The sequence below is a fragment of the Pantherophis guttatus genome, chromosome 1 (assembly GCF_059756535.1).
Source record: "Pantherophis guttatus breed Tessera chromosome 1, ASM5975653v1, whole genome shotgun sequence".
NCBI lineage: Eukaryota > Metazoa > Chordata > Lepidosauria > Squamata > Colubridae > Pantherophis > Pantherophis guttatus.
This window is the reverse complement of record NC_142063.1, coordinates 197,476,156-197,496,125: the sequence shown is the minus strand read 5'-3', so window position 1 is coordinate 197,496,125 and position 19,970 is coordinate 197,476,156. Positions and strand designations below refer to the sequence as shown.

Genomic DNA, 19,970 nt, shown 5'->3' with positions numbered 1-19,970 from the left:
AAAAACGATTAGTGGGGAACAGAATCCTGCATCCCAGAGGGAAGGCACCAATCCTGTAGGAAGCCAGATGGAGCCAAGCAAGGGTGCAAGCAAGCACCCTCCAGTGTTCCTCCTCCTTGCCATCTAGAATGCCTGCATAAAAAGCTTCTCTATGGAAAACACCACCTCCCTATTAGATGACCTTGATCCAGATTCAGCCTACCTCAGTCACAGCTTAGCAATGTTGTGGAATGTTCGCTGTAAGGAAAAATCCTCAATAACTCAATTAAGCCAGCTTCAAGATGGGGCAAGGAAGATGCAGGGATGCCCATAAGATGTACTTTGATTTATAATGATACAGAGCTGTAACACTTTTCCAGATGTATTTAATTTAGTTTAATACTAATATTAAAAGACATACTCATATACAATGTCTCTCCCCCCCCCAAAAAAAACAACATGTTAATGCTGCTTAAAAGGCAGGTAAAGAAAAATAAATTTATGGAAATAGTATGTAGAAAAGTAGAAAAGTTATGGAAACTAACCAAAGAGGAGAAGCAACCTGGAATTAAGGAGAAACTTCCTAACAGTGAGGACAATTAACCAGTGGAACAGCTTGCCTCCAGAAATCATGAGCGCTCCATCACCGGAGATCTTTTAAGAAGAGACTAGACAGCCACTTGTCTGAAATGGTATAGGTTCTCCTGAGTGAGCAGGGGGCTGGACTAGAAAAACTCCAAGGTCCCTTCCTATTCTATGCTATGCTATGCTATGCTATGCTATGCTATGCTATGCTATGCTATGCTATGCTATTCCTTTCCTATTCCCGTTCCCATTCCCATTCCCATTCCCATTCCCATTCCATTCCAGTGTACCCACACAAAGAGTATTCTGGATATATGTTGTGCTCATGCAGAGTCCTTATCACCCTTTTCAAAACTATGCCTTTTCATCAAGACCAGAATCATGCAAAATTCTGCTAATCCAGGGGAGATTGTTAGACTTCATCAAGGAGATAGAAGCAGCTCTCAGAAACTACAAGGAACTTGTAAATGAATGATTTATGTAGCACCTCTGAAAAAATTGAATGAGTTATTCATAACGGTTTTATTATTTATTTATTATTTATTTATTTAATTTCTATACCGCCCTCCTCCCGAAGGACTCGGGGCGGTGTACAGCCAATTAAAACATAATATCTATACATCAATTTAAAAACCAATTAAAAGTAATAAATAATTTTGGCTCAGAATTAAAACCTAATTAAAACACACAATTTAAAATCAACATTACATGCCATACGAGAAATAGGCATGACTTTTTGTGTCTTTTTTTAAAATGCCAAATATGCCTTTCTAATACACTGAAATTGCATTTCAGGTCCTGAACGCTCTAGATGAACTGGGTGATTTTTTGTGTCTGAAATATTCCCGGCATGCTAGGTCATCTCGTCCTGAACTGTATGATGAAACAAGCTTTGAACTTGAAGATTAAGTTTCCCTCCCATGGACAAACTGTAATGACGTTATAAGGAGGAGATGGGGTTCTCAACAATAGAAATGCATTTCTCTTTTTCTAAGAACAGTTTTTGCTTCACAGTTACCTGATCCAAGAGCAGCATTTTATGTCTGTTTTTACCAGATTGGATTCTGTCTGCAAAGGACTAGAATATTGTTGCAGTTCTCTCACAAGGAAATATAAGTATTATTGTTATTATTATTAGACCCCAAAGACTTTAACTGATACATCAGTTCCTTTGACACAGCTCTTGTTGCTGTTTTAAGAGCAGAGTTAGAAAAAAATTAATTATGATAACACTTTTTAATGAATTGGAATGTAATGTAATAGCAGAAAAAAAGTTATCTTGTTAAATTGGCCCTTATTTATAGAAGAAGTTTATCTCCATTGCAGCTTAACAGGATTTAGGCAAAAAAATCCCCATCAAGTAGAAATACATCGACATACTGAGTAAACTGGAGCTTGATTCAGGGATAGTCAATGGTCTTTCATGGTTTTGTGTAACTTTAAGTATTATTGTTAGAAAGTTTTGAGTAAAGAAAAAAAAAACAATTCAACTTTGCTGCTTGGTATTTTTAAAAAATCGTTTTATATTTCAGTTGATAAAGTTAAACCAAAACAATGTTAATTCAGATTCAACATTGTTGAATTATTTGAAATATTTCATAATTTAAAGGAGGATTACTTATTTAATTTTCAGGTAGGGTTTTAAAGTTGTCACACACAGTTTTAATAACTATTTCACTTTCCCATTTGCAATGTGTTAAGCCTTTCAGTGTGAAAAAAAGCAGATGTGATTTGTAAGACACTTTTCTTTCTCCATGAATATTTGTTTGCTCGGTTAAGCAGACTGCCGAATCGAAAAATTCAAGCTATTACAGAATATAATTCTCAAAGATCTTAGCCTTTGTGACTGCCATCTTCAAGTTGAAAGAACTGGCCCTTTTGCCTTATTACTTCAGTGAGATAATATAGGAGACCACAGTGAATGTTCTTTTCTGGAAGGTTGATATATCCATCTTTTTCTTGAGGTTAAAATTATTAACTGTTTTTAAAACATGACCAGTTGATTTGAAAACAGCATTTGGAGATTAAAGGAACAGGTGGATAGAATTCCATTTCTGTTTCACCAAATGAATGGGGCCAGGACTAATGAGAATATACCATTGTCTTCAGACTGTTGTCCAGTCTCAACAATTGAGGCCTCAGGTAACTATACGCACATACACGCATACTCTAAGATAACTGGTTGAAAGGCATTTCTATCACTTTTGAGAGAGATACAAACCATTTGAAAGTCTCATGATACTGTAAACATGTCTGATCAAGAGATGGTTTGGCTTTCTGTTTCACAGATGTATTTTACTTTCATGTTCTTGAAAAGCTGTGGTATCCACTTAACACACAGCTGCAAAATTAGATTTAAGAACTGAACAATTAAATTGTGGAATACCAATTACAGTATGGGATTCCCTTGCTTGTTAAAGCAGCTTTGAGGATAAAGCGAGGCTGATTAGTTTTGAGGTCCCTTTTTGTTATTCAAGTTAATAAAATTCACTGGGGGCTACAATGTTAAAAATGGACCACGGTGCATTCCAGAATATCAAGATGTCTGCTTCAGAAGTATAGGAGGGTAAAAGGAGCGAATTGTACAGTGTTATGTGATTGTTCACGTTGGCAAATGAACTTGAGAAACACTAAACGGGCCCATGTTTGTGCATTATACTAAAACTGCTGTATAAAAAATAAAGGATGTTTTTGTGTGTTTTTTAAAATATTTGAAGTTGGTTCATTTCTTGGTCATAAAAAAAAAAATTGGCACAGTGACTCAGGACCAATCTGCCCCTGATGAATGACCATATGTTACAAAGAAACTATGTTCTACAAGTGTTATAAAAATTTCCAGAAGTCCCTGTTCTCAGTGTCTTTTCCTCCATAATTCTCTTCAGCCACTAGCAATTTGCTTTTGCCTGTTTCACTGTGTTTCTATGCTTGGAACAGTCTACTAAGAGCAGATGCTGGAAAGAGCAAGCTGCTCTGATCATGATCAAAGAAAGCAGGACTCTGGCTTAGTGCAGCACATAGTTATGCTGCCTGAAGCAGAAGAAATGTCTGTAGAATGAGTTCTGAAGTTTGTTGTTAAGAGTTGTCTGATTTTGTTGTTCCCATGTGCAGTATGGCCATTCCCAAGATAGCCATAATGGTGACTTAAAAGCAGTCATCTTCTCTGGTTTTGCTGTTTCCACCTTAATTTCTCCTGACTTGCACTAATTTTCACATCTCTAATTTAATACCGTGTTTCCCCAAAAATAAGACCCTGCCTTATATTTTTTTGAACCCTGAAATAAGCACTTCACCTTATTACTATGCACTCAAAAGCCCGATTGGGCTTATTATCAGGGGAAGTCTTATTTTGGGGAAACAGGGTAGCAGAATCAAATTCTTCTCACTACATTTGGAAATTAGCACATAGGGCAGCTTCTGCGTTGTAACCATAATCTAGTCGTTTGAGCTACTGAAAGCACTAAAAAGGTTCTACAAATGCAGTGACTTCATTTTTTTTTCTTTGCTCGAATTAACATATTCAAAAGTGGAAATCAATGTATTTTGTCCGATTAGACCACCAAAAACAAGGGGGGAAAGTCACCTGAAAGAAAATGTCTCTTTACCCTGATTTTCAGTAACATGGTCTCAATAGGACTAGAGCAGGGGTCTCCAACCTTGGCAATTTTAAGCCTGGCGCACTTCAATTCCCAGAATTCCCTAGCCAACAAAGCTTGAAGTTGAAGTCCGCCAGGCTTAAAATTGCCAAGATTGGAGACCCCTGCACTAGAGAGCCATAAGTAAGAGTGCAGAGAATTATAGATGGGTTCCCATCTTAATCACAGGGGGACATGTAAGGTGCTACTAATGCAGAAATGGATGGACAGATAGTTTGTATTGTTCCAACATCAAATTATATGAACTACTATCTTTAAAAAAAATCTTCTGGGATAAAGAAATCTATCAAGGCTATCTGAAATACACTGTGAGGATTTTGGCTAATCTTCCTAAAATATTTTACTTTGCTCCTTGGCTCCAATGTTTTGGAAGCGGGGAAATAATATTTAAAATGTCAAAATACAGCAATTATAAAATTAGATCAAAAGAGCATTATTTGGTGCAAAAGAGGAAAATTGGCCAGAAAACCTATTTGGAAAAAATTAATGATTGGCCATAGCTAAGTAGTTTCTCTGTCTAGAGCATTCTCATCTCACTTAGGATAACGGGGGACCATAATTTTTAAACAAAGGAGTTTCAGCAGGAGAGAACTATTAAGGCCAAGAGTCCTGTATTCAGAGTTTTAACATTTGTCTAACAGTTTTCAAAACTGGAAACGAAGATCTCTGTTTTAATATACTTGAACCCTAAAACTTGCCAGGTTTTCATAGGGATTACGCACACTCTACAAAGGTCAAAGGCAGCAATATTTTAAAATAAATATATTAAAATGAAAGCCCAATGAAACAGCTTAAAAATCTGACAGCTCAAAGCTGCACATTGTAAGACATCTACAAAAAAGATTCAGAAATGTACAGTATATATTACAGAGGAGTTGTTGGTGAAAATGACAGAATTTTCAAAAATTGAAAAAACTGACTTGTTTGATTAGGGAAGAAGCAACAGGTATTTTTGTTTGTGACTGGAAATCCCTTTTCATTTCTGCTGAAAAAGAGGGGGGGACCCAAGCTGGTGATTCAAATCAAACAGAAGATGGGGTACACTACAAACAAGTAATTTTTAAAGAGCTAAAAAATATTAAAAGGATATATAAAAACAAACAAGAGTCCCAAAATATGTATAAGGAGCATAGGTTGTAAAAAAATGCTTTAAAAAGTTTTTTAAAAGTTGGCCATGCCCACCCAGTCACATTACCCCCCCCAAGCCACACCCACAGAACCGGTAGTAACAAAATTTACATTTCACCACTGGTTCCCATAGTACCGGGGTGGGCAACTGTGGCCCTTTTACAACCTGTGGACTTCAACTCCCAGAATTCCTGAGACAGCCAAGCTGGCTCAGGAATTCTGGGAGTTGAGTCCACAGATTGTAAAAGGGCCACAGTTGCCCACCCCTGCCATAGTATATGCTTCCTATAGATTGCAGGGTGCTTCTATTCAGTACAATTCTGACTATAGGTGTGGAACAATAAAGAAATCTATTTGGAAGAATTACCATGTGTCTTTCTTGGTTTTTGGAGCCTAACAGTTTCTAAAATCCTTGGCTGAGGAGGCAGTTTCTTTTGGATATTGCTGGAGTATTGATCTCAGTATCACTATCATTGTTACTGGTGAAGAAGTCAGAATAGTGTACTGATAGCTTTTGGTGCCCAAGGCAAAACAGAGGCTGTGGTATGAGATGATTTTGAAGATGAGCACCTCGATGGGGCAAATGTATTGTTGCTGGATTTCTATATTACTTACCAGCACAGGGAGGGTTTGTCAGAATTGCTAGTTTCTTCCTCCAGTTAATGAGTTCTGAGTTTATAGATTTAGCTTCCTCCCTCCTTGGAGTTTTCTTAGCCTCCTTAGTTTTGGCAAGTCTGGCAGATTTACTACCTTTTAACTGTACATTTTTATGGTTATTAACTGCTGAGTCACAATCATTTGTCACTTTCCTAGTTATGAGGTCACGAACTAACTCATCCTTAGGGATTTTGACAGTTTGGACGTGCTGAGTCTGCCACAGGAACTCACTCATTTGTGTGTGAGTCTGGTGGGCAGAGACGATTGTTTTAAATCCAGGAATATGCACTTAAAATGTCTTGAATTGGGCAAGTAGCAAAAATCTTTTAAATCCATTGTTCTATTTTGACAGTTTCAGAGCTTTTTGTAAGTTTCAGTCCACCTTGACTGAAATGTCACAGCCATCGAAGAATAAAGAACAAGTTTTCTGCAGACAAAAGGCAGACCTCATGGAATGAATAACTGCAGGAGACTTGTTCCAGAAAATTAGCTCTGTTACCATCCTGCTCCGAGAAGTAACTTGGGCTGAAGCTTTGGATGATCAGGTGAGGGAACCTGTCTTATTACTGGCTTCTGTGTTGCCATAATCTTGTCTGATCCTAAAGATATAGATCTTCAAAGGGGATCCTGAAGCTATAGCTCTGTTGCTCAAATTTTTAATGACAAGGGGATAGGCGTAAATCCTCATCTGTTTCACTGCTGTATTGGATTTATGGACCCTACAGTATCATTACTGGAGCTAGCCTAGGTTCTTTACTTGGCTGTGGGTTACATTTTTAGGCCATAGGACTGAATCAGAGAGGTGAGATGGTGGGAGCTTATTTCAGGAGCTGCTAGTTTGTTGCCATCTTGGCTCCTTCTCGAACTGGTGGCTTATGGGTTTGAGGATTAAAAAGGGTGCCATGGTGGAATCTTAAAGAGGGAGGGCAGAGGACAAATTTATTTCTCCTCTGGTGAGATCCATTTCGCTATACTTTTTGTATAACGAAAGTTATCAGGTGAAATCCACTTGGTTATTTTTTTCTTTTTCTTTACCTTTTTTTACTCTTTTTTTCTTCCATTTGACCGATTTTTATTATTATATAAACTTCTTCAATAAAACTTAATAAAAACACCTTGAATTTCTCTTAAAATACTCATGAATCTCAATATACCCTTCCTCTCTGTCTAGGATCTCAGTAGAGTGTATTAGCTTGTCCAATTTTCCTTTCTCACCATTATCTGGAACAATGCTCTTGGCTCAAGAGGATTGAGAAGAAATGAACTTCTTTTACAAGGCACGTCATTAGTGTAATGTTATATCCCAGTTGTTGAGGCAAACTGAGTGTTTGAGCATAAATTAACTGTCATTCGTGTATCTAATATGAGCAACCTAGTCAGAGAATGGCAAAGAAAATTAATTGTAAGGAAAGGAACACTTCCTTACCTGAAAGGCATAGCATGGATTAAAATGGTGCAACTGCCCTTGTGCCAAACTATATTTATTTAAAAAGAACATTACAGAAAATAGATAGTCTATAGGAATGCTGTTCACCTACGTACCTTGCACAAAGGAAGAAATTTGTTTTCTACGAAAGGGCTTGCTTGCTGTATTATCTGCAAACCAGTGAAATGTCTTTTTTTAAGTTATTCTCTTGGCCTTTCAGTTATAAATCTCTTGTCAGATAAAATTTGTTCTATATCTGTCACTTTTCAATAACTTTTAGACATAAATGTTCTATGAATAAAAGCAGACATAATGCTAGTGGATATACTATTATCTGATTCCATTCTTCAAAAGACTCCTTCAGTATTTTCGTTTACAATATTTTTTAACAGATTTGTAAATCTTTCCTCTATATAAATACTAGAGTATTAATCCACTGTAGTGTCCAGTTCTGAAATCATGAAATTGCTTTTTTGTGTGTCTCAAAAAACAAAAACAAAAATTATTTCCCAAGAGAAGATGCTTATTTTTTATAAGTCCAAAATCTTATTGCAAAAGTTCCAATGCTCCAATTTTATCTAGACCCTTAATTCATTTATAACTTTCTATGATCAGAATCTTATTTAGCTTTTTGCTGTTTATTTCAGTATTCGTACATTCTTATCCTTACAATTAAATTTTTCTTTTGTTCATGATCAACAGCAGAATTCCCCAGCATTTTCAGACTTGTCTTTCTGAAAATCTCTAATACCTTAGAAGAAATTAATTAGCAATTTCTGAAAGCGAGTAGAAAGTGTAGTTTGTGAACCTAGCGTCCTTTAAAAGTTTATGCTGCAGCTGCCAGCAAGTTGATTACTCCCATTGTCTCCTGGCACTTCAACCCATTGAAAACCACTGTCCTGAGGTCTCCCCATGAGAAACAGCCATCTGGAGCACATGAGAGTGATCTCCTGCCTTCTCCTTATTTCATTCCAAGGTACTGGTCTACTCGCTGATTCCTTGGTCTTTGCTGTGGTCATCAGCTCAGTTTTTGCAGAACCACCTTCAGTTCACCATACCTTCTCCAGAAGCTCACCAATTCCCCTTAGTTTTGAGGAAGAAAAGTTCAAAGGGAAATGAAGCTCTAATTTGACTTCTTGCACTTTTAAAAGCAAAAAAACAAAAACCTCAATTTCTCATCCAAAATAAGAGTTGGGAGGACATTCTAATCCTGCCATGATACACAATAGAGCACTCTTCATAAATAATCAAACAAACAAGGTTGTCCTTGCCCTCAACCCCTAGCTCACAAAAAATTGTATTGTTGGATACCAAAAGGTGGACTGCTCCTGGTTTAGAACAATCAGTTTTTAGGACTAGGATCAGAGTTACAGGCACCAGGATTCTCAGCTTGCTGAACCATATGGGGTAAGAATCTGAGAGTGGTCTCAATATGTTCAAAGGGTGCCAAGATGAGGAAGTCTGGTTTAGATTGTGTATTTTAGAAACACGAGAGCATAATAACAACTATAAACCATTGAAACCATCGGAACAATTTGTTCTTCCTCCGCTACAGGCTTTGAAGAAAAGATGAAGTTTAACTGGACACATTGCAGTTGAAATAATCTGGTTCTTTCCCCGTGTTTGTAAACTGTCTTGATTTTATCTTTGAGGATGTCAACAAATCTGGCCAATAACCATAGAAAGAATTAGCCTGTTAAACAGCAATTCTCCCTCCAATTCTGATTGTATCTCTCCAGTGCAAATTTCACAACTCATCTCAGGAATCTTGAGAACTAGCGTATTGGCATGGGGGGGAAAATTGTTCAGACTTCTTCATTTCTTAATTTTCACAAGAACTTGCATCCCACCAGAAAGAGCATGTGACAGACGGCTTACAAGCAGGGACAACTGCAAGGGTAGTAAAAGAAGCTCAAGAAGGTGATGGCAATAATGCTCCACTTTTTTTCATACCTGCTATATTGCCCTCTCATCTCCCCTGTATATGGCCCTGGCTATAAGCCAACTTTTCTTTGTGTATAGTTGGAATTCTAGGTGTAAAAGTATTTTGAAATGAAAGGGGCCATGGGTTTATTGGCACATGAAAGTATGGCTGTATTTTGATTATAAGTCAGTCAGTCAGTCAGTCAGTCAGTCAGTCAGTCAGTAAGTAATAAACAGGCAAGCAAGCAAACAAGCTCACACTTTGCCCTCATTGTCTATAACTGGAATTGGACTAGATCTTGGCTTTGCAAGACATAATGGTAAGTTAAAGCTATTGTACAAAGTCAATATTTCTAAAATGTGCCAAAGAAGGTCTAACAACCAAATTACTTTTAATATCTTGGCTTCACTTAATGCACTTCTTTGTAACGTGGGTTCTTTCCTATGGCCCATTAATATAAGCCAGTGCTGTTTTCACCTCTTGTGCATTTATCTATTGTTAGCAGCAAGAGAAGAGATGAAAACATTGTAGGAAACATTCTTTCCTACAATTTTTTGTGTGCCTCAACTCATGCCAGGCAGGTGCCCACAGTAATATTAGTTTGGCTTCTTGATTACTTTTGTTTGTGTGGTGGCTCCTCCGATCGCTGAGTTTGCCCTTTATAGGACTGCTTTTCCAAACAGATTCACCAGGCTGCAGTCCTTGTATTCTGAAAGACAGGAAGGGGGCCTGGATTTCCTTTGTCTCCATGATCCACATCAGTTAGCATCCAGTCAGGAGGTCTGTTCAGGATGAAAAGAATATGGGATTGTGTAAGTTTCATTTCTTTCAAGAGAGGGAAATGTCTTTCTTTTCAAAGTACCTCTTTCATTTCCTGTGCACAGAGTGGCTTTGTCTTGAGTAGGATAATTAAGTTGTTGACCTTCTGTAGGGGTCAGATGGTGCTTCCTCTAGGAGAAAGATAAAAACTGTCAAAAATGGGCTTGGAGAATGCCTGCCAGATAGGTGACGTTCCATCATGTCTGATAAATGTGCAATAAAGGGAATTTGTAATTGTCTGCAATCAGCTGATCCCCCAAATAGTAAGGCACAGAAATCATTCAAGGTTTTTTTAAAAATTCTACCTTTTCTGCTTTGGCTGTCTCCTCTCCCTGGAATTTGATTAGGGAGGTTGCAATTGGATGCTTGAAAAGTTAGATTTTAATCTTCTGCAATTTAATTGTCTGTTCCCTGGCCACAAGGTAGTTTTCAAAACAAGTAACCAAACCCAAGGAATTTCAATGCTAACACAAAAGTTATATCTCATGTTCTTTTTACTTGTTTTATAGGATTCACCCCTGCCGACTGAAAAATAAATTCCAGCAATCTCATATCAAATCCACTGAAAACTTGTTCAATGATTCATTCAGTTTTTGATTTTTTTCCCTTTTTTAAATAGCAGTTTTAAAAATGTTATTAGATTGATATCCTGTCTTATTCTGTTTTATAGAACCCAAGGTAGTACCTAATGCTCCTTCCTCCTATTTTTCCCACAGCCACCCTGCAAACTAGGTTGGACTGAGAGGGTATGACTATTCCAAAGTCACCTAGCCACCCTAAGGAAGATCTAGAATTTATGGTGTCACCATTCCTAATCCAGCACCTTATCACTACATCAAATGGGTTCTTGTGCAATGTAGATTCGGGCAGTTTAATACATAGCATTTATTTCATTCAATTTATGACCAATGTGGCCTTTTGTCAATTAAAATTGTTTTGGATGGGAAGATGACTAACATAATGACCAGGGAGGGGAGCAAGCAGCTATTTAGCACCTGTTTATTCAGAATTCGATGCAAATTAATATACTGTTCCTCATGACCTCCTTGTTATAGGATCCCTGCTACTTTACCAACAGAAGAGACAAAATATTTCATTCACAATTAAAAAATGAAATGACGTTCATGAAACATACAATATTAAACTACATGTGGACATTCAGAAGTAATAATTATCATTTTAACAGAACTGTAGGGTCACTATGATTAGAGAGAATATCACCAAATAATCCATTTTTATTTGAAATCCAGAAACCGAACACTGAGAAGAGTTTCACTGCAGCTGGGTAAATGCAGTATCATGATCCATCCACTAGTTCAGCATGTTTGTATGAAACATGAAATGAAGAACATTTTTCACATTTTTTTATATGTCTCTACTTATGTGGCTCCTTCTCTTTGAAATCACAAAATCATAAAATGTAAGCATTGGAAGATATCTTGAAGATCATCTAGCCCAGGGGTGTTAAACTCAAGGCCCAGGGGCCAGATCCAGCCAGCAGGGTACTTAGATCTGGCCCGTGGGGCCACCCTGAAAATAGCAAAAGATCGGCCTGCGATGCTTCTGCCAGCAAAAACTGAGCTCAAGAGCCCGTTTTCACTGGCAGAGTGCTCGGGCCACCACAGTCGTCCCTGACATGAGTGACGTCAAGCTGGCCATGCCCACCTTGGGCCCCCAAGGTCAAACACAACCCTGATGTGGCCCTCAATGAAATCAAGTTTGACACCCCTGATCTAGCCCAACCTCCTGCTCAGTGCAAGAATCCACTACTATAGCTTTCCTGACAGATGGCAACCCGTCTCTGCATGAACACTTCCAGTGAAGGAAAGTAGTCTGCTCCATTGTTGAACCGCTCCGTAAGATGGTGTTTTGGGTCCTTCTAGTCTTCTGTAAACATCTCTTTCTGAAGGCAACCCACCCGCATCCTCCAGAATTTGTCTTGACAATGACATACAATCCCTTCCCTCTAGAAATGTATGTCTAAGGAAGAGGAAAAAGAAAGTCTTTTCATGTCAAAGCCTTCTGGCTGACACATTGAGAGGACAATTTTAAAAACTGACTTCAATAGCAAATTGGGCAAGGCCTAGGGGGGAAAAAATATGGTATTTTTTAAAAAAAGTGTTCAAAATTATCTGCCTTAATATAAACAGCTAAGAAAGGGGGGAAATAAAGCATTTTGGGGCATGAATTGTGCAATAGGCCAGGGTCTTTCAAGCTGTTTTGTGTGTGTGCATGTGTGTGAAAACCTGGAATTTTGTGAAAATTTCATGAGGGGACTTCAAGGGGTGGGGGTGTAACTTGATTAAAACTATTTTTCTCACATTAGAGCTTTGCCAGTTAATCGGGGGTTCTAGGATTTTTTTCCCCCAAAGTTTCCAAAGCCTGAAAAGATTTGAAACACCCTGCTATAGTTCTTACAACCATCCATCCCCTGAATTTAACCAGCTAGAAAACTCAACAGGTTCCCTGGGTTCACCTATGCCTGAAGGTGGGCCAATGATTTTAGTTGCAATCAATGCATTTAGCAGGGAGCTATAATACTGGGAATTACTTCTCTGGATAATACGGTATCTTGCATATAATCCAGATACTACCGGTATGTCGCATTGCATTTCCTGATACAACATAAAGAGCCTTGGTAAGAACCTTGGTGGCGCAGCAGACTAAAGCACTGTTAAGTAACAACAGCTGCCTGCAATTACTGCAACTTCAAATCTCACCAGGCTCAAGGTTGACTCAGCCTTCCATCCTTTCGAGGTAGGTAAAATGAGGACCCGGATTGTGGGGGCAATAAACTGACTTTGTATTAAAAAAACACCGCTTAGGGGGGGCCAAAAGCCCTACTAAGCAGGTATATACAAAAGTATGAAGGCTATTGCTTAATGCATTGTAAGCCACCCTGAGTCTCCAGAAAAGGGTGGCATATAAATCGAACCAATAAATAAAATAAATAAATAAACATAAAATTTTCGTCAAAGCAAGCTGGGCTCTTCATGAACACATTGTTGACTGTGGTCTTACTTTCAGGAGGGGTCCTTGGTGCTCTCTGAGCTTGCTTGTTTTCTTGCAGATGTTTCATTACCCTAAGTAACATCAGCTTCATCAGTGCTTTCAGGACCAATTCAGAGTGCTGGCTGTTCCCCTTTAAAGCCCTGCATTAACTGTGTTTCAGGGTATCTACGTGACAATCTTTCCCACCCAGATTTAGCCCAGCCAATGAAATTACCAAAGGAAGGGGGGGTGAAAATGTACCTTTTCATCTTTTCCAGTAGTTGGTTGGGATGTGAGTGGCCTGTAAGCCCTGTAAATAAATAATACCATCATATCACCCACCAAAAGGAATGAACCCCACACACCCCCAAGTTCCAACTTTTAGAAAAGCTTTAAAGAGCTGTGGTGGCTCAGTGGTTAGAATGCAATATTGCAGGATGACTCTGCCCACTGCCAGGAGTTCGATCCTGACAGGGGTCAAGGTTGACTCAGCTTTCCGAGGTCAGTAAAATGAAGACCCAGATTGTTGGGGCCAATATGCTGACTCTGTAAACCACTTAAAGAGGACTGTAAAGCACTGTGAAGCAGTATATAAGTTTAAATGCTATTGCTATTTACACACTATTGTTCCATGGTGCACAAAGGTGCAAATAGTGTAAAGGTTGCTGGGCTAATAATAAGTTAGGTCTTTAACTAGTATCTTCATTGTTTGTTTCAGTTACAAACTCTCTTGAGTCCCCTGCTGAAGGAGGCTGACTATAATTTATTGTATAATAAATAAATTCATTTTTCTTGGCAGCAATACATAAGTGGTTTGGCATTGCTTTGAGGTATTCTTCTTTTTTTAACTTTGTGGTCTCATGCACAGCCATGGTGTCCCCTAAAAGCCCCCTATCCAAATACTAATCAGGCACTGCTCTGCTTAACTTCCAAGTCCCAACAAGTTTGGTGAATTGGCCCCAATTATTTCTTTAAAAATCTGGATAAAAACAATGGAATCATAAACCTTTCTAGTGCCACCTATTCATATTGCTCTTTTGATTTCTTTTTAAATCAAGTTTGGTCAAGCAGTTCAAACAGTTCTGTTTCCAATAAATCTTTAAAATATTTCTGAATGATCCTTAATTTTCTTTTCTATTACATGGCATCAAACTTTAAGAATTCAGCCAACAAGTATGCCAAATAAAGACATTTTCAACATTCCCCTGTTTTTCATCCTCCCACTCTGAAACCAACTCTGGAATTCAAAGACGAATTAAAATCCCTTCATATTCTCCCAAAAGTTCTCTGCAGCCTTCTCTAATGCCCTTGCAACCCACAAACACATTTAAACAATTCCAAGCTGGATATTTAGGTTCTTTACTGGGCATTGTTCCTTTTGTCAAATGCTGCATTAAACATGAAATATGGATGGGCTTGTATGAAGAAAATGCTAAAACAATTTGGGCATCAATTAAGAGAGCAAATAATCTTTCTGCTGCTTTTTTTAACTTATCCATAAATCATCAGGTCTGGGGGTGGGATTAAGTAGTCTTTCAGGGAAGCCCACTGAATTCTCCACGGCTGTACTCAGACCTTCTTGAGTACTTCATGCAAAGAGAGATGAAAGCCACTTGGAGGACAGTAGACCCTCTACTGGTCTTGAAACCCTGGTGAACAGAAACCCTGCTCTCAATTGTTGGAAGAAATATCCTTCTGGGTTCAGCTCCAAGTGGGGAAAAAGACACTGGAAACATGGAGACTGCTTGGAAAGATGGTTTAATGGTGGACAGGATCACATGGCTTGAGTTCCTGAACAGAAAAGGGGTCCAGTTGCTGTGAGTCCCTGGGTTTTTATGCCCTCTCTGGGTTTTGAACTTCCTGGGGCACAGGAAGAGTATCCTGATTGGTTGTCCCCCCCAGGGGGTGGGGGTCTTAGCTAGCCTTGCTGGCTGATATAATTTTTCTCAGGTGCCATGTGGTGAGTTTCTGTTGCTACATGGGTCCTATTGTGTTGCAGATGATGGTCCATTGACAAAGATGGGAGGGAATTGAGTTTCTGCCTGTGGCCCATTGACAAAGGGTGGGGGGGCAGGAAGGTGGGAGCTGCTTCATCTTTAAAACATGCTTCTCCATTTCTCATCCAGGGAAACATAATATTCTGCCTTTTTAATATTTCCTAAAATATTTCATTCTTCTAGGAAAGGGGTGGGTGCTAACTTCCTACACTTTAAAGCCAGCTCTGTTTTTCTTTCAGTAATTCTGGGTGGTAAACAGATTAAGACAGGGCGAGGCTTTGGGCTTCTAATGAAACATCCTAAAGACTAATGCATGCATAGTGACATGAAATTCCCCTTAATGGCCATGCATAGCCTCAGCGGCACAGTGTGTCTTCAGCTATTTGTGTGCGCCATATGTATAGAATTTGAGAAAGAGATGAATAATAGCTAAGTTACTGTTGAAGGTGGCTAGATTTGCCTCTCTATCCCATGTATTTTTATTAAACAACAACAGCAGAGTGTTCAATGAACAACAGAGTCTTCAATGAGTGTTCAAACAGAGTCTTCAGCAACCGAGTGGTCAATGCCTGAAATGCACTACCTGACTAACTTTGGCAGAGAGTGTCCATGTCATACTTCTATTCACCATAATACAGGCAAGAGTAACTGAATAAGAGTGTTCTAGATTTTAAGATAACTGACTTCAACAAGCTAAGAGAAAGAATGTGAAGGATTCCATGGATGGAAATCCTAGAGTGAAAAACAGATCAGCATGCTTGGAAAACTCTGAAAAACAAGATAACAAAGGCCCAAACAAAAGCAATACCACAGGAGTAAAAATAAGACACCTGATGAAATCAGCATGGTGGCACAAAGAGCTTTCGGACAAACTGAGAGACAAAAAGAACAAGTATAAAAAATGGAAAGATGGGTTAGTGGCTAGAGCAGAATACCAGCAAATAGCCTGAATCTGCAAGGATGGCGTCAGAAAAGCTAAGCCTCAGAATTTGCTAAGACTTGCAACAAATGCCAAAAAAAAAACCCACAAAAAACTTTACTTCAATATGTAAAGAACAAGAGGAAAGTCAAGGAAATGGTTAGTTCATTAAGTGTGAGAAAATGGCAAGAAAGAGACAGAGAGCAGGGAGACGTTGGAATTGCTTAATTCCTTTTTTCTTTTCTTTTTTGCATCTGTCTTTATGCAAAAGGGGTAAAAAACAGTCCAACTTGTCAAAAGCAGCACTGTTAGAGACAAAAAAGGAATGCAGGTCAAAATAAGTAAGGAATTGATTAGAAAACATCTAGCAGTTCTTAACAAGTTCGGGTGTCCTAGAGCTGATGGTTTACACCCGCAGGGTACTGAAGGAGCTGGCAGATGTGATCTCAGGATCATTACATGAGATCTTTGAAAGCTCCTGGGGCATATTGAACTTTATAGCGCAGTTAAACATCAGCACAGGAAATGATTTATGATATTTTATATTATGCCATAAACTGTTTTAATGATAATTTTATCTCACAAAAGGTTTTATAAAATATGCCAAATTTTACTTCCATGGGAGTTATGGATTTTAGATACTCACTATTAATTAGCCCATTTGGAGGTACGTTGGTTCATAAATTGTGGCCCCGTAATGCACCGTTTCACCCAGTTAAATGAGAATGAGATTTTTACTGGTATATACATTGGACTCTCCAAAGAATGTATTTCAGAGAATGGACATCAGATTCTTTTTTATGTTGGAGGTATAAGAATTTTGAAGACTCACTCACCATATGATATGGTCATGTGATTATTTAGTATGTTTTGGTTATTATTTAATATCTTTTGGAGATAGTGTAATAATGTACATTAGTATATTTGTGGGAAAAGCTTAGAATGTTAAAGATATTAATGTAATGTTGAATTATATACCAAAGCTTTGGAATCTGACAGTTTATCAGAAATTGTGGTTGTATCTAGCACAGGAAGGGAGTGACATTTTCATTTTGTTGTACCAATACAACTACTGAATCTTCTAATCTTGTAGCAGAAGGCATTCCTCACTTTGTTAGACTTGAAACAAGCACAGGAAAATGTTTACAAAACATCACCAGGACTATGGAAACTTTAAAATCACGTCCTTAATATACTCATAACACCCATTTCCCTCCTCCCCTCCCCCTGCCTTTTACACTTTCATCATCTTTGTTAGTTTTAACATAGGGAATCTTGTCATTGCAAACATCTGGTGGGCAAATGGAAACTTAAAAATATTAGATTCTTTATTACAAAATCTACCAGAACCTACTGTTGCAGGACAAGAATTTAAATTTAGTTTCAAGAATCAACATGAAAGATACTTTAATTTTTAGCTCGGGATGGATGCTTGGACATCTCCAAATGCATAATCAAAGCGGAAGGGAATAAAACTTGTATATGAAATTCACAGGCATAAGATGTGTGTTTAGAAAACATTTCTTCATTTTAAAAAAATAATTGAAATAAAATGCAGTATTTCTCCATATAGCACAAAATATGCTGTGGGCTTTGTTTGCTGTTCAAATGATAAATTCACTTCAAGTCCCACAAGCTGATTTCCATTTTTACATCTATTTCTTTTTAAACCAGTTTGTGATGCACAAATCGGGTACCTATAACCTTGAGCCTCTTTTCTGTACCCATCCCAAGTTTAATTATTATTTCTTAAAATAGCACAATTTTAAAGCAAGACATAGATAAAAATTGTAGCGTAAGGGTTAGAATGCAATGTAATTTAAAAAGAAATCCTCTCGGACTCATCTCCAGCTAAGAGAGAGAAAAGAGATAATCCCAATCACACCCACATCCATGACACCCTCATTCAATTTGCCTAATCCCATTGTATTTCACATTCTTAGACAGAAATTATTTAAATAGAGCCAATTCACTTTCCTTTTCTTGCACTGTTCTACTTTTCTGTTTTTCTCATTGTTTCTTTGTCGTAACAAACACAGTCATGCTATGGATTGAATTAATTTTTATTGCAATTGCTTGAAAATAATTTCCTTTTCATCCAGATCCAAACTATAGCTATTTTCCCTTCCACAGTAACAGAATATTTATTCTTTGTAGTTTAGGGTTGAAATGAGAGATCCTTGGTGTTTTCTGAGCTTCGTTATTGTTGTTTTTGTCTTATACAAGATAATGTCTGAATTTAGGGGACACTATGACCAGTATTAAAAATCAATTTCTTAAATAGGAAAATACAGAATGAAGAAAAATATAGGAAAAGGTCCCCTATTTTGAGGGATCCATGGTGCTTTCTGAGTTGGTTGTTTTCTTATAGACGTTTCATTACCCATGTTGTGACCTAGGCTTCCTGAGTCATTAAAACATACTAGTAGTCCCCAAAAATCTCTTTTATTGCAATAGCTGTGAATTACATTCATTTGCAGCTGAGTCCCAATTAGTTGCAAAAAGTCCTTCAGGAGAAATCCTTCGGGATAATCACCAACCTTTATCTCCCTTGACACTCTGCCAAAGACCTACTTGGCAAAGCTACATGGAGTCCAGAATCAAACAGATGCTGACTGGGAACTGAATTAACAATGTTGCTTTCCTGCAAAGGCCATGTGCCTTTGCTCGTCTTTGAAGCCTTATGGGAGGGGCAAATCATCTCCAGACCTTACTCCCGAGTCGTCCCTTTAGTTTTAACTGTTCTTGCCTTCTAGCAGCTCTGTCCATGCACACACTAGGAACAGGCTCCTCCTGTTCCTCTGCCTCTCTGATATCTGACTCTGGAGGCTCTGGAGTCCGCGCATAACTCCCAGATGGCCCTGGCTCCATCTCTGCCTCTGATGCAGAGCTCTCATCCGAGCCTTCCCCAGACTCCAGGACTGACCCACATTCCTCCCCAGCCTCCTCACTGTCCAACACCGCTGCCAGCTCCGCAGGCTGCTGGCGGACCACAACAATCCAAACTAGGTAACATCATCAGAGTATTGATGTTACCTAGTACCTAGTGCACTGATGATGTTAACCTAGTTTGGGTAACAAAATGTCTGCAGGAAAACAACCAAACTCAAAAAGCGCCATAGGTGGCCTTTTTCTGCAATTTACTTCTTCTGCATTTTCCTACTTAAGAACTAACCCATATTGAACAAAAATATGTTGAACTAATACTGGTCACAGTGTCACCTAAATTGGGACATTATCTTGTATAAATGAGTTGAAGGAAAATGGGAGGAATGGCAAACTCTGTTTTTTATATTGAAATTGATTTAAAAAAACTTCATAGTGAATTACTTTGTATGCGAGTCTATTGCCTTAAAAGCGTTCCTAGGAGGGCATTACCTAAAATGATCCTGCATAGTTTTCTCTCTATTTCTCACAGGTTCTTTTCATTTATTTCATGCATTTTAAAACCATGTCTCCACTTAATGATGCCTCAAGCAATTTACTATTAAATTATAAAAGAACAAATATATTTACATAACAGAATCAAGGCATATGAAAATAATATGTTATAATAAAACAAAGAGGAATAATTTCCAAAGAAAACATTAGTCACGAAAACCCTAGCAGTCCAATTTCATTTTTACTAGATACTAAAAAGCCTATAATGGAATATTCAATCTAGCCTTCCTAGAGATCACGAACAAATATCTAGTGCTGAGACAGAAGATTAAAACAAGCTTTCTCAAATTTATTATCCTGCAAGGCAGCAATTAGCAGGTATGGTCAACTTGTATAGTCAGGCACAATTGTTGGCTCTTCAAATAAAGCCAAGTTACAAAGGCATACTCTTATTATACACAATACAATTACAATACTCTTTTTCTTTACATGTGTATATCCTACATGTTGC

At 38.1% G+C, this 19,970-nt stretch overlaps 1 protein-coding gene and 2 long non-coding RNA genes across 8 annotated transcripts in view; 2 read left to right on the top strand and 1 right to left on the bottom strand.

Moving 5' to 3' along the window:
* The window catches only part of SPTLC3 (serine palmitoyltransferase long chain base subunit 3), a 118,662-nt gene extending 115,390 nt beyond the window's left edge, over window positions 1–3,272 (top strand). For all 3 annotated transcript variants that reach the window (XM_034432385.3, XM_034432384.3, XM_087882293.1), the window contains exon 12: window positions 1,360–3,272. In XM_034432385.3, the coding sequence (XP_034288276.2) occupies window positions 1,360–1,473 (114 nt within the window). In that variant the 3' untranslated portion in view covers window positions 1,474–3,272. The remainder of the gene's footprint in view (window positions 1–1,359) is intronic.
* Window positions 3,273–6,204: 2,932 nt separating this feature from the next.
* Window positions 6,205–10,812, top strand: LOC117674408 (uncharacterized). Of its 2 annotated transcripts, XR_015731256.1 has the most exons (3): window positions 6,205–6,547; window positions 7,174–7,279; window positions 10,681–10,812. It is a non-coding gene; the product is annotated as an uncharacterized LOC117674408 (long non-coding RNA). The 2 variants fall into 2 exon arrangements; XR_004593848.3 differs by lacking the exon at window positions 7,174–7,279.
* Window positions 7,467–19,970, bottom strand: part of LOC148116719 (uncharacterized) — a 28,569-nt gene continuing 16,065 nt past the window's right edge. The window contains exons 1-4 of one of the 3 annotated variants that reach the window (XR_015731259.1): window positions 13,424–13,509; window positions 10,215–10,302; window positions 9,970–10,134; window positions 7,467–8,511 (exon numbers count right to left, since the gene is read on the bottom strand). This is a non-coding gene — a long non-coding RNA (uncharacterized LOC148116719). Of the gene's footprint in view, window positions 10,135–10,214; window positions 10,711–13,423; window positions 13,510–19,970 lie in introns of those variants that run through there. The other 2 variants (XR_015731257.1, XR_015731258.1) reach the window with 2 other exon arrangements.